At 48.2% G+C, this 14,271-nt stretch overlaps 1 protein-coding gene across 3 annotated transcripts in view; it reads right to left on the bottom strand.

The window, feature by feature from the left end:
- LOC149354193 (zinc finger CCHC domain-containing protein 24-like) overlaps positions 1-14,052 on the bottom strand; it is a 170,206-nt gene extending 156,154 nt beyond the window's left edge. The window contains exons 1-4 of one of the 3 annotated variants that reach the window (XM_089583156.1): positions 13,603-14,050; positions 12,549-12,809; positions 8,154-8,318; positions 2,396-2,446 (exon numbers count right to left, since the gene is read on the bottom strand). In XM_089583156.1, the coding sequence (XP_089439282.1) occupies positions 2,432-2,446; positions 8,154-8,318; positions 12,549-12,809; positions 13,603-13,716 (555 nt within the window). In that variant the 5' untranslated portion in view covers positions 13,717-14,050 and the 3' untranslated portion in view covers positions 2,396-2,431. Of the gene's footprint in view, positions 1-2,395; positions 2,447-8,153; positions 8,319-12,548; positions 12,810-13,602 lie in introns of all 3 variants that reach the window. The other 2 variants (XM_089583155.1, XM_089583154.1) reach the window with 2 other exon arrangements.
- Positions 14,053-14,271: the final 219 nt, after the last annotated feature.

The following is a 14,271-nucleotide window of genomic DNA, read 5'->3' as shown; positions in this document are numbered from 1 at the left end:
CGCAGATTGCTCATTCCAGCAATTTCGCTGGCAATCAACAAATCAAATCCTAACTGCTATACTAATTATTTCCTATTTCAGATCATTCTTTTCAAACCAAATATTTTCTGCTATACTGAGCGGAAAATCTTCAAGAGTTTTCAACATGCACGCGAAGTGCTTCTATCTCCATCATGCGGTGTTGACTAAGCAGCACCCATAGAACCCATGCAGCAGCAACCACATAAGACTTGCTCAGTCATTCCGTTCATGTCTGGGCAGAGTGGCGTTTTAAAGGAACATCGACGACAAGTTTCAGTCGCAGTCTACCGATTGATTACAGTGTTATAATGACAAAGGGGATACTTTCAATGAAAATAGAGCTTTAATAAGGTAGATTAAGGGGTTCATTGCACCCCAAATGCCCTAGACTTTGCGCTTTACCATTTTCGATTTCTTTTTTAAAAAAAATCGCGGTGTTACTGTAATTAAACACGCTTCGAGCTAGCTTCAGGCGAAAATGATTTTTGGCTCCGTGACCGCCATCTTTAGTTCACAAGAGATAACAAAACACTGTGTAAAAAAATGACAAAAATTAAAATTTTCCACCATGACTATGACATGTTCTTCGCGTGACGTAAGGACATGCTTTTATTCATAATGACTTGAAATAAGTTTCTTTAATTTTTTTCCAAATATGAAACACCAAGAAAAGCACGAAACTTTGATATTTTGAATTTTTTATTAATTTATACGTTCTACAGAAGTCATTACAACTATTTTCTCGCGTTCTGAAGCGCTCAAAGAGGTCCATAAAAATGCTTTGGAGCGCAAAAACTGTAAGGAAAAAAGAAAATTCTAAACCTCGAAAAAAATACTTTTACAGCATATTTAGCTCTCAGTTGCATAGTGAGGTTGTCTAAGTAAAAGCATGAAAAGTGGCAAGTTGCGCAGTACCTTTCAGTTACATTTACTTCAGGAAGTTTAATCGGAGCATTTTTTGATTTAAGATAAAAAATAATTCACTAAGCTGACCACCCGCGCCCTGCTACGGCGTTGCTCCGAGCTCGCTTTTGAAGACCGTGCACGCAGCTGCCGCAGCTAAGGAGACATAAGCAGATACACAGTGCTCCCAATGGATGCTGCGGATGTTTGGGTGTTGAAAGGCCGGTTGGCCTGCTCTATGACTTTCTCGCCTCTTGAAACTCTTGGGTCGCCGAGTACAGTGTAAGTACAGCGTACCCAGTTGAGAGCGATGAAGGTTGATGTCACGAAAGGCCCGTCTTTCTACCGCTCTTTCAAACTGCCCACTGAGTTTATTATCTTCATGAATAATTTCCTGTGGCATCCAAACGAGTACGACAGCCTTGATGTTTTTTTTGGCTCATGTAAACATCCGAGGGGCGGGGGAGGGGGGGGGGGGGAAGGGTCAATATCTGACCATTGTATACGTAAGAGGACCAGCAGGCTCGCTTTGACGTGTTTCCTCCATGGGCACTGACCAACTAACGAAAGAGCCGACTCCGTTTCGCCCACGGTATGATCCCTGGGAACGGTTTTCACCACGGTGGTTTTCACTTTGCTCGCTATCTGACCGCGAAGTGCGCTTCCTGTCAGGAGGGTAGGTTGGGATGTTGACATTGCGAGCTCCATACTGTTTAGGTGGAGGGAGTAAAGTAAAGGCGCCAAAAACCACACACACACACACAAGACAAGACTTTACAATGAATTACCAACCAGCCCAGCAAGAAGTTCTCTTAAGTGGAGGAAGACTGGCTATGGTAGTGGTGCTCGCACTGAAAGCGGCACCTGAACTTGATAGCGCTTCCGGTCAATGAGGCAGGAGGAGCGAGGCTGCAGCGATCTGTGCTCGGCCTCTCCAGTTACCTACCACGCGGGGTGTCACGATGCTCCTGCTACGCGGCGGCTTCGTTTTTATTTTTCGCAGCTGTGCCCTTGAAGGGATGGTCTGTCTAGCGCACCATCGATTTTGGGCAATTAAGCGCTGGTTCTGTGTCTCCTTAGCTCCGGCGGTTGCGTTAATCGCAGTGAAGGAGTAATTATTTTCTCTCTTGAGACGAAATAGCGTTCCTACTAAACTTCCTGAAATAAATGTCATTAAGCGGGACTGTGCAACGTCCTACTCATATCTGTATAGCTATGAGTGATGGGTTTGAAGCAGGCTCCTTTCCCAAGCCATCCACCCTGGAAAGCCGAGCACCAGCCTGGGGGATAAACTTGTATTCGTTTGAAGGAACCATTGGGTAGCCAGCCGGTAGTGGGAGTCAGACCAACCTCCTCCCTTCCTCCTTCCCTTTATAGTTTTAATTAGGCCACCTAACAATGCTGCTGACGGCTGAATATGCTGCGATAAGCGATTTTTTCCAACTTTAGAAGTTTCTCTGATGTGGCTTACATTCCTTGCACTCGAAACCATTTCTGCCGCATTTTTTCAGCTCTGTAGATTCTGAGAAGAAAACAGCAGTGACTTCTGTGAGAACACAAAACACAGTAAAAAAATATGCAAAGTTCCGGCATTTTGTACTTTTCGGCGTTTTTTATAAGGGGAAAAATGAGAGAAATTCATTTCAAGTTATTTCACACAAAATCACAGGGTCCTTTCTTCACGTGAAGAAAGTTTTATAGTCATTGTGGAAATTTTTGTTTTTCTAGATATTTTTTTTTGTTAGGCTAGGTTCTGCTATAATTTGCAAACAAGATGCTGACCACGGCACGGAAACTTTTTCAACAAAAATCACCTGAAAGATTGTTTACCACAGCAATATGATGCGCCATGACTGTTTATAAAGAAATAAAACCACCTGGGACGGTGTTTACCATAATAACACGATGTGTCACTATTTCTTTTTTTTTTCAGAAATCAGAAATGGTCGAGCGCAAAGCCTGGGCATTTGGCGTGGAATGACCCAAAAGCAAAAAAAAAACATATAAGGGTATCGCCGCCAGCGGCTGTTTTTACAAGCAAACTACGGTGACGTCCACAAATTTCAAGAAAACGCGGAACTCTGAGGTTAGGTCACACCGCCATCCCATTCCAGTCAACGATCACGGAGTCCGCAAAAGTCTCGTTGCTAGCGCCAACAACCCGCGTTTGAATCACCAGTGGTGGGAAAAAATATTCCATTTTCAACTCCTAATTTCTAAGCGAGTCTTTTGCTGCAGGACAAAGAACAGCAAAAGGGCCGCATAAAGCCAGACAATCCCGTTTTACTGCAAAAAAAAAATTGCTGTCCCTTTAAGCATCCCGTTACGTATACGCTACCAGTGCTTCAAAGATTATCTACATCAAGCATTAAGACTCTCATTGCCGCACGGAACAACTGCCTGCGAATATGCCTTGGCCTCCCAAAGGGTTCCTCTGCATCAGGAACAGTAGCGGAGGCAGGATGTCTCCCACTAGAGGTGATTGCCGCCCAGGAAACTATGCGTACCCATCTTCGCCATGTCCTGCAAGGGAAGAAGCACTTCCTACGCCGTGTCCACCTAACTCACCGCAACTCTAGCTTTGGCCAGGCAGTGCAGCTGCTGCCCCTCCCTACTATTAATCAGCCACAGAAACTACTACCTCTGCCCTTTCCTCCATGGACACTCTCTCCTCTAAAGGTGAAGAAGTTTGTTCCAGGTGTGAATGCAAAGAGCCGCATGCCACAGGCAGCGCTTCTGCAAGCTGCTCTCGCCTACTTAATCGAGGAATATACGCAGAACACCCATACCGATGGTTCAACTACTAAAGAAACCTCTTCTTGTGGCCTTTATGAGCCCTCAACAGGTCATGCCCTTTCTTACCGGCTGCAGCGGAGGACATCCTCTACGACAGCTGAGCTTCACGGTATTAAGGAAGCTGTTTCTTACATCCTACGACGAACCACCGGCCGTTGGGTTATCTTCACCGATTCAAAAGTATCTCTACAGATCCTGGCCAACATGCTGAAGAAAACGAATCACCAGCCAGTTTCCCTGCACATCATTTAGCTATTGCCGCAGGCCACTGCATAACAATTTAGTGGGTACCTGCTCACTGTGGCATTCTGGCTAATGAAAAAGCAGATGAAGCGGCCCGTAAGGGCCATCAACATCAGAGATACATTCGAACTTTTTCACGAAATCTGATGCGTCCCAAATGGCTAAAAGTTTTGCTTCCGAAGAAACGTATCGGCTTTGGAGTTTGCCGACACATCAGTGCCAATTTCTTCACTCAATCGACCCACATCTTAGATCAAGACTCTCACCCAGAATTCCTCGACATCTGGAAACACTTTATCACCTACTTCGTCTGAATGCTGCATATACAAACGGCTTGCGATACCGTTTTGGACAGATGAACAGTCCGCATTGTGACAACTGTGCCTCGATAGAAACTGTGGAACATATCCTGCTTGAATGCCCAGCGTATGCTAACGAGCGTGCGTACTATGAACATTGCATGCAGAAGCTCTGCCCAGTGCCCCTAACGATGGACAAAGTTTTAGGTCCCTTAGCCTGCTTCAGGCAACAGAGACTTGCAATGAACTTTCTATTGACATATTTAAAAGACATTGGACATCTCGATAAGCTTTAAATTCGCTTGCACGTTACCTTCATGCATTCTTCATGCAGTGAACTTCGTCCGCCCATTTGTCGGACTATACACTCCATCATTCCATAGGTTACATCAATACTCGCCATTGCATCCTTAGTACCCATTTCATGGCCGCATTTTATCTTCGTTTTTTTTTTACCTCTTCCACGCTGCTCTCCTTCTGTCTTTATCTCCCAAATTTCCCTCCCTACGCAGAGTAGCATGCCAGCGTAATTTAAACGCCGGCTAAATTCTCTGTATTTCATTAAAGAGTCTCTCTCTTTCTCCCCCATGCAACATCGTTTCGTGATGTGAAAACCTTAGCGCAGTCGTAACGCTGTGCTTGTAAACATAACGACGAGAACTTCGCGGAAATGACAGTAGCTGTCATTTCGCAGTCCGACGTTACTCTCCCCGCATGTCTCCTCGAGTATTCTGCCACCAACTCAAAACACTAGGCTTACGCGCGGGCCCTGTCCCCGCGGCGTAGTTCCCTGGCATGCGGTGTCGGAGCAACCTGGACGATTCCAGAGCTCAGTCACGCGCATACTCATGACGGCGAGCTTTCTGAGTGATAGATGAATCATCCGACCTCGTTTGCCAAACCAAGGAAGGTATTTCGCTATCTCCCTACATCTCTCCGAGCTATGAGTGTCGTACAACGTACAATCGTGGACAAATGCTTACGGATTGTATGTTCGCTGAAACAAAATTATCTCTGCGAGGCCAGAAAAAGGAGGGCGAAAAGCGTAGAAGCATAATGCTACATGCGTGCTCCGTCCGCTGAAACAAATACCAATCGACTTGCTAACGAAGCGCCGCAGGCATAAATTCTTTTCCATGAACGTGCATGCGTTGAACTTTTTTTCCATGACTGTGCGTACTCTTCTCATAAATTCGTTCAACGAAACAAGATGCCGAACAGCATACACATAGCTCGTGGTCACATGGAGGAAACGTGGCGCCATTTCTCAACGCTGCAGATTTCGTGCAACCGTGGGCCAGCAAACGCTTTTCACACAGCAATAAATGAGATAGCCTGATCTATACGCTACCGCACTGGTCCATAAATTATCCATACGCGCAACACCATTAGGTTTGAAACGACCGCCTTCACGACAGAATAAATGTGACTGCAGCAGTTACTGCCGCTTTATGCACGGCGTATCGCCAGAGATTCTGTCAGCTGTGTCCTCCTTGTTCTAGTGCTGGCGGTGATGATCGCTACCGGTGAAAGAAAATCGGCAGCCTGGTTGCAGCCAAGCGAAGAGCTGCCGAAACTCCTTGTAAGCCACCTTGGGGTGCCCTTGGACTGGTTGCTATCCACTTGCGCGCAAAGTGCACTCTAAGCCAGAGGCAAGGGGCTAGCCTTTCGGGAACTAATTGCGTTGTCACAACCACTAGTTCCTAAAATAACACCTACGTATTCCTTTAATAGAGACTAACTGCAAAGAAACATAATCTGCATTTAGTTTTCCCATGAGCTGACATTTCTTCACGAGGATTGAGTCGTGCAGTTAGACCAATTTTATCTATTTCTCGATTAAAGCCCGGTGTCATGCAGCCTATTCACCGCATGTCCTCGCTGCCATCATGCTGGTGGCCATGCAAGCAGGAACGGCTTTTAAGTATTGGCTGCAGCACTTGCACTATTTACGGCTAACTTGACCACAGCGCAGATAGGCCCATCAAGATTGCACAATACCGGCAAAATTTGGCACGTACGCTCAATAACCCTGGAAATAAGGTGCCGTATAATTGCAAAGGCTGACACCATGCAAAGAAAAAAAAATTATAGAAATCTGTGGTACACTCCTGTGCGCCCTGTTCCAAATTAAGGCACGACATTACATAGTCGTTAGAAAGTAGTTCTACGTCAAGGGGGGCAAAACTCCTCAGTAAACAGTTAACCAAGCTGTTTCCACCGCTTTCTGCCAACAGCAGAGCGATCGAGCGCGTACAACCTTTGTCAGAAGTAAACAGTCCAATGAGTTTGCTTCTAAGCCGTGTGGTGTAGCTCTTGTAGCATCCGGGGAAGTACCAACTTTAAGATAGATGAAGACGAGAGTTCCTCGCTCCTTCAAGAGGTTTGGAACGCTGGTCATGCGTAACGAGCCGTGCAGCACAAGCCCAGATGCCAAACCCTTGCGCTCTTTAGACAACTGGTGTACCTCTCCCCGTCACTATCACATTTGACATAAGACATTGGACAGCTCTCTTTTTCTCAACGTTGTCAGACGCTATGCTATTTTCACAGCTTGTTTCCAATGTCTTACATCAAACGAAGTGTTGATGCGCAGTCATTTCGTTCGATTCGGATTAAACATCATCTTTGCAAGCACTAACTGTCTCGATCTCCCTGGTTGCTACGAAGTCTTCCCACGTGTAAGGCGAAACCTGCGTTGAAGCACGATATCTAAAATAAGATATGCGTGCGGCTCACGTACTTTGCGTGAAAGAGAATGCAGTTCGTTGAGTGCATGCATGTCATTAAGCACAATGTGTCAACACTGAACAGCATCACTCGCGGCGTGTGAGGTTTTGAACGAACGCAGTGTAAACACCACTAGTCAAGCGAATCTCAAGTAGATAGTGCTGTTCGTTTAGCAGGATTTATGACGAGTGTTCGAATTCTTCAACGGTGCACTCATTTCAACGTTTCTTTATCCTTCACTATGAATTGAAGCGCTTTCGTCAAGCACTTTACTTAATGGAGGGTTCTCATTCATTATAGCGCGTTTGTGCGAAGCTGACCACACTAAAAGCTGTACCCAGACTGATAAGGTTTGTAAACCTGAGCTTAGATCAGCAGCTCATCCACTCCATTTGCGGCCAGCCGCTGGTTCATTCTCCAAACAGTGCGCATGGTACAACAGAAAGAATGTGCAACTGTCTGAAGTAAGGCGCAAGCATGCAACACGTTAATTGCCAGCACTGTATATTTTCGTACCAAGTAAATGAAAGCACGCCTTAACTGGCAAAAGGGCTTTAGAAGTACAAATGCGGTTAGTTAAATTGAGTATTTCTCACTGTTGCTCTGAATGCGTCAAAAAGCGCCAATGTTATTTTTTTTTTCGTACTATAAGCGCAGGTGGTCCTCATGCTGGTACATCTCTGTAACGATTGGTACTAGTATACCACCGCTGGAAGACACTGTGTTCTACCCGATGTTCGTGAGCACATAGTGCTTCGTAGCAGCAAGAATGGTATTACGCGGTCACGGTACGTTAACGCGCTGTTACGACAGCAGTAGCCCCAAAGCTGAGCATTGCTCTTTGAGAACAGAACCATGTGGGCGTCAGGAACCTGTGCGGTTCGAAAGGTGAAAGGTGCAGGTGAAAGGCGAATTTCAGCTAAAGTTTAAGTTGAAAGGTTGAGTTATCAACCTATCATTAAGGTGTGCATGCTTTTTTTTCTCTCTGACCTATGAGCTATATCCTTCAGCAAACACAAGTCTGGCTCATACTGTTTGCAACCTCCCAGCACATTTTGCACCACAACAGCTGTCGTCAACATCGCATGAATTCGAGGTTGCTTTTGAGACATGTGGTAAGGCGGGAGTGCGCGTAGGTATGGAGAGCATGTCCGGACTGACCTGCTTGTGAGGGTAGACGTTGAGGTGGCACTTGATGCACTTCTGTCCCATGTTGGCCCAGCTGTTGCCGCTCATCCACTTTCTCTTGCACTTGGGACACTTGTACTCGCCGAAGCAGCGCTTCTTGCCCTGGTACGGAGTCAGACCCTCCCCCTTCGGACGGGCCTGCGTCAGCGCGAGGTAAATCTTTTTTGGCCGCCTCGAACAGCCTGCGTTGTTCAGCACGAAACACTGTGTTCCGCGGACAACAGTGCGGTCACATTTTTCTGCCATTCCCCGTGCTTTTTGAGCCCCTCGCCGCCCTTTGTAGTTGAGGTAATCTAGATAGCTGCCAGTTTTGCGTCGCTAAAAACAAATTGCCACAATCGTCCTGTAAGCGATCGAACGACGCAATTTCACATCGGCGCCTACTCCCACCCAGACGGCGGCAGTCGTCTCCCCGACTCAGGTGGCGCTCACGTGAATCTGGCTCGGTGCGCTGGTCGGTCCACAGTGCATACCGCATCGCCTGCCTATCCTCTTTCATCTCTTCCCGGCGCCGTCAGGACGCCGTTTGTGGTTGTGATGTTTGTCTTTTTGCGAGTGCGGTGCGTCGACTCATCAGCGTCGGCGGCAGGAGGCGCAGGAAGAGTGTGTGGCGCGCGAGCGATCTGAGCGGACGTGCGTAAGACAGTGCGAACCCTATTGAAGTGCGCGAATAAGAATTGAGTTGTAACTGCAATATATCCGCTGTTTATTCTCCCTAAATAGTGTGTGCGTCGAGTTTCCTTACTCGCTCCCCCTCCCGTACCGTTTTTGTCATCGCTAACAGTCCTGTTTCCTGATCGAGAGCAAAGGACACAGCGTCGGCAAGAGGATAGTCTGAAAAGGTAAAAAAAAACACGAAATAATGATGCGTGATTTGTCGAGCGCCCGGAGCATGCCCGTGCTACACCGTGGATGTCCCTAAAGCTTCCAGTACGTTAGCAATGCTGCTGAGAAATTACTGTGAAAGCAACATTGCACACACTTCTTTCGGCGGGTAGTATTCTCCAAAGGATGCGCAGCATTTGAGGAAGAATTCTTCCCACAAGGAGTGCTTTTAATGCGAAAGCATTATATGACTCATGAGGCGAAAAATCCGGCGTTATCGTAGTTGTCCACGCCAGACGGTCCAAAAACCCACGTGACCTCATGACGTCATCGGCAGTGCCTACATCATCATGAAAGAAAAAAGAATTGGCAGTGGCTTAGTTCAGCTAGGCGCGGATATACTTCGCGAAAGTAGTTTCATCTACTGACATTTAGGTAGCGACACGCCGTCGTTGTCATTCAGCAGCTTGGCGGCGTCTCTTCGCGAGACATTCCACTCGTTCTTTGGGTGTCTCGGCCGCCCGCTTAGCTTTTCTCGCCTCGTTTTCACACGGCGCGGAAGCTACGCGCGGTCCGCCACCTGTGCCATCTGCTGAGCCAACGCCGTACATTGCGAGATGGGTTTTCAGTGGGCACCGAGTGATGGCGCTTCTCCAACACGCCAAGCACGGAGGAAATTTACCGGAAACGGAGGAAATTTGGTACCAACTTGATTGCGACATCTGTAATTAACATGCTCATAATTACTCATGTAGGCATTAATACATATCTCGAAGATATGTTTTTAAGAACTGTGCGTTCCCTAGACGCACCTTTATTCGGCTTCAAACGTCAGTTACGTGACAGAGTGGCAGCGTCCCCGTCTCGCACGCCGGCGGCCCGGGCTCGATTCCCACCTACACCCTAATTTTCTTATCATTGACAGTCCGAGCTGCACCATGGTTGCCATGGTTCCTGTGGTAACGGCGCATGCGCAGTAGTGGCCTGTGCCAGGCACCGCGAAATTCGCCTCTGCTATCCTAGTGTAGATTTCGCTACAATAAAATTTCTCCTGGAGTGGTTTTCGAGCCCAGGCTGGCGCGAACGGATCACTAGCTCTGGCCACATCATCATTAGAACACTGTGCCGTGACAGCTTTATTTTTTTAAACATGGTATTTATTACCATGATGCTATGTTTTATGCACATTAACTATTTACAAACATTAGGAAAAGAGTGAAAAATTCAATACGATGCATAACACACCACGCCTAAGCCACCAAGCACGAGAAAACGCAAAGCACATAACTAATACATCAAAATATGACACGCCTAAGCAACAAAGCTCTATAAAAAAGGTAATGAAGAGCCCAGCACTAAGAAGAGTGACGTCACTCCAGTTCGAAGTCGGTCTGGGCATGCACTTATTTTAGGTGTACAATCATTCCACTAAAGTGGTCTGCAGAAACAGCACATTCGCAATGTCGGTTCATCATGCGTGTTTTCCAGAGGCTGTGTAATCAAATTAAAAAGATATCGTGCAGAATGCGCAGTCAAATTAAGTTTTTTTTTTTTTAATGTCCACTGCATGATGTCACAGAAGAGTATTGCATATTTGCAATTAGTCAAACAAAGCCCAACCTTTTCGGGAGTATCACAAAGGCGACAATTTACCGTGGACAAAAAAAAATGCCCTTTTCCCTAACAACGTTTTAACGGGTAATGTCTCGGTGTGTAGCCATTAACAGATAATGTCTCGGTGTGTATCCATTAACGGATAAGGTCTCGGAGTGTAGCTTATAGCCGCTTTCGCCATGTACAAAAACTGCGCCATCACCTCAGCAGAACACCCCGCGCGTTAAACTGCCAGACTCTCGCGCTGGGTTTGGGTATCGTCGTCTTCATCAATTGCCATTCGGGCGGAGCGAACAGACCAGGTTCATGGTTGAAAAACAGCACACAAAAGACTAGAGACAAGAGTAAAGGCAACGACAGGACAAGCGCTGAACTCACAACTAAGGCTTTATTGCAAAAACCTGGGTATATAAGGAAGGCATAATACATGAAAACAACATTAAACAAACAAAACTAGGGCAATGACAAAACTAGCGTGCGCCCGAAGCCCAGAATCTGCAAAGAAACGTGATCTCGTTATCACTTAAAGCAACCGAAGGTTTGCTAACGCAGCCCCGTTGCTCCGTTACGATGAAGTATGCTTCTGCTACTTCCCGCGTGCTTTGGTCTCTGTGAGTATACAACACCTTTGCTTCACTTAACAAAGCAGTGCACTTTTTCTTCTTGCTTTTCATCCCTGCGCAGCCCTTACAATGAGTAACAAGATAAGATTGGTCATTGCCTTTATCTAAATTGTTATTGTGTTCTTGCAAACACTTGTTCAAGCAACGGCCGGTCTGTCCGATGTAGCGGGCTCCGCAGGAAACAAGCTTGAACAAGCGTTTGCAAGAACACAATAACAATTTGGCAATGACCAATCTTATCTTGTTACTCATTGTAAGGGGTGCGCAGGGATGAAAAGCAAGAAGAAAAAGTGCACAGCTTTGTTAAGTGAAGCAAAGGTGTTGTGTACTCACAGAGACCAAAGCACGCGGGAAATAGCAGAAGCATACTTCATCGTAACGGAGCAACGGGGCTGCGTTAGCAAACCTTCGGTTGCTTTAAGTGATAACGAGATCACGTTTCTTTGCAGATTTTGGGCTTCGGGCGCACGCTAGTTTTATCATTGCCCTAGTTTTGTTTGTTTAATGTTGTTTTCATGTATTATGCCTTCCTTATATACCCAGGTTTTTGCAATAAAGCCTTAGTTGTGAGTTCAGCGCTTGTCCTGTCGTTGCCTTTACTCTTGTCTCTAGTCTTTTGTGCGCTGTTTTTCAACCATGAACCCATACCAACTCGCTCAACTTAACGTTCTACTAAGACCAGCTTCGCTGGCACCTGCATTAGAGTAGTACGCCATCGCCGCAGCCGAACAGCCCGCGTGCATGTTTTCGCATTTACAGCACGTAAGTAGTCCTAAGTGCCTTCCGTAATTTTTCTGATATGCCTCCAATGACTGACGTGTGACCTTTTGCAGGTTCTGCAAAACCCACACTATACAGAAGTGGAGCAGAGGTCTCGTCCGGCTTGTACAACCTCAGCCTATTCCGAACACAGTTCACGCGGTTTTTCATCATCTTCAATCCTGAGAGAGCGCACTGTGTGGGAAGCATGATATACATTGGTGTATGTCTTTGGAGTTTTCACCATAACCCAAGGAATGCTCTCCTCTCATTTCAAACGATGGTTGATGGTGGATGTGGACAACAGGCTGAATAGCGCATCCATTCAGCGAATCGCAAGTCAGGTTACACAGTAGTACGGAATAGAGCCGAAAAGATACTGATGCTGTGATTAGGCGCCACCAAATCATAAAACGCGCCAACAACCCGGATCGGTTGGTTGGGCGCAAAGTCATTCTTTACCACTCAGCGCCAATGCGATTTCTGCACACTCAGTGCAAGTGGCAAGATCATCTCGGCAAGATTATCAGGTCACAGCTCAGCTTACCTGTGGACAATCCTTTATGTAGTGGCCCTTGCAGAAGCAGAGATGGCAGAGGTAGTTTGGCGGAGGCTTCCTCGCAGCCCTGGGGTCTGCTCCCAAGCTGAGCTCCGAGAATTGATCCGCCAGGTCGGGAAACGGAGCGCCGGTGTAATCGGTGCAATAGCCGTCGGAGTAGCCGTTTGGGTACCCGGTGGCGTACGCATTGCAGTAGCCTTCTCCATGGTAAGAAGATGGGGCTACTACGGGTGTCATGCCGTACTTGATCTGCGCAGAAACGTCACACCAACGAAATAAACCGGTGAGTAAAGGGGGTGGCAGTCTTCAACAGCGGCATCCCACAATGCGGACAATATTTCTCGCTGCCTTCGGTGCACCAGCTCACTTGGAGGCACAAGAGAAATATGTGGTCATCACGCGTTCTGCCGACCGCAGTTAAGTGCATTGCATCAGCCGCCTACTACATTTCGTCACCACACGCACGCCGTGACGCCTCATCCGCAGGTGCTACGCACTTGAGCAGCAAAAACTTTTGCGCTGCCACGGCGCTTAGGTCAAGCTCGAAAAACGTTAAATACACAGCGGTGGGTACGACAGCGCAATTCCCGAGTTACATTCCGATGTCCATAGTCAGCCGGCAGCAAAACTGACGCTGAGTCGAATAAATTACGCACCCGAGAGCTCATGCTCGCAGCGGTGGCAGCTGCCCGATACGACGTGTAGCGATCAAAACTGCTTTGATCCTAACTTAAAAAAAAAATATGTGCTGTACCTGCCGACTTGTTGCACAGGTATCGTATGCGCACACTTATCATTTCCCGCGCAGATGTCATACGCCGGAGAGATCGTTATGTTCCGCTCAGTGGAAGAATATTGATTAGAAGCACCGTCCAGAGAAATAAGACTGGAAACGAAAGCAGTGCGACAAGACGCGAGGCGAACACTCCGCTGCGCACGCGTTTGTAACCTGTCGCGTCGAGTTGGGAGTTTCGCGGGATATGTTCAGCAAGCTCCGCGCACGTGATAGCGGTGCGCGCAGCCGCGAAATTGCATCCATCACCTGGTCGACAGCGTGCAGCGTCTGGTCGGCGAGAGTCAGGTAGACCAGGTTCAAGAGCTGGCCAGGCGGCGACGGCTGCTGGAAGACGGCAGCCGCGCTCTCCACCGCCGTCATCCCAAGGGCACGCGGCCGGCACGACGCCCTTTCACCAGCTGGGCGCCGCAGGTCCGCCCGACGGTGCGCGACGGACGCGCTAGCTGCTAGTGCGAAGGAGCGCGCGCATGGTCCGAGACACGGCGTGCTGGAACGCGCCGCCCAGGCTGGTGGTCCCGCGTTCCCGACGGCGAGCGAGCGACCAGTGTCCGGGGCTTGCCCACACCCCCCTCCCGCGCACGTTACCCCGGTGTGTTTCTCCCCGTGGCCGCGTGCCTCCGGCCGCGGCGACCGAGTTCCTATAAAAAGACGCCGGCGCAGGAATGCTCCTCCGCCGGGCGCTCCCTCCCGGAGACTAGCAGCGACGCGGCGAACAAGTGGGATCGCCGCCGCAGACGCGCACTGCGGCGTAAACACGGCTCGCGCGTCTCCTGCCGAGCCGACGGGATGGTCTCTCGCGCGTGGGGCAGCGTGCGCCCTGGTCGAGCTCCCCGGCCGGGGTCTCTCGCAGACAGCCGGACAGAAGGACCCGCGAAAAGGGAGGGATGTCCCGTTGAGTATAACCGCACCCACCTG

Source organism: Amblyomma mixtum, chromosome 3 (assembly GCF_055824585.1).
Source record: "Amblyomma mixtum isolate Tamu chromosome 3, ASM5582458v1, whole genome shotgun sequence".
Taxonomy (NCBI): domain Eukaryota; kingdom Metazoa; phylum Arthropoda; class Arachnida; order Ixodida; family Ixodidae; genus Amblyomma; species Amblyomma mixtum.
Note: the sequence above shows the minus strand (reverse complement) of the source record. Positions and strands in the feature narration are given on the sequence as shown.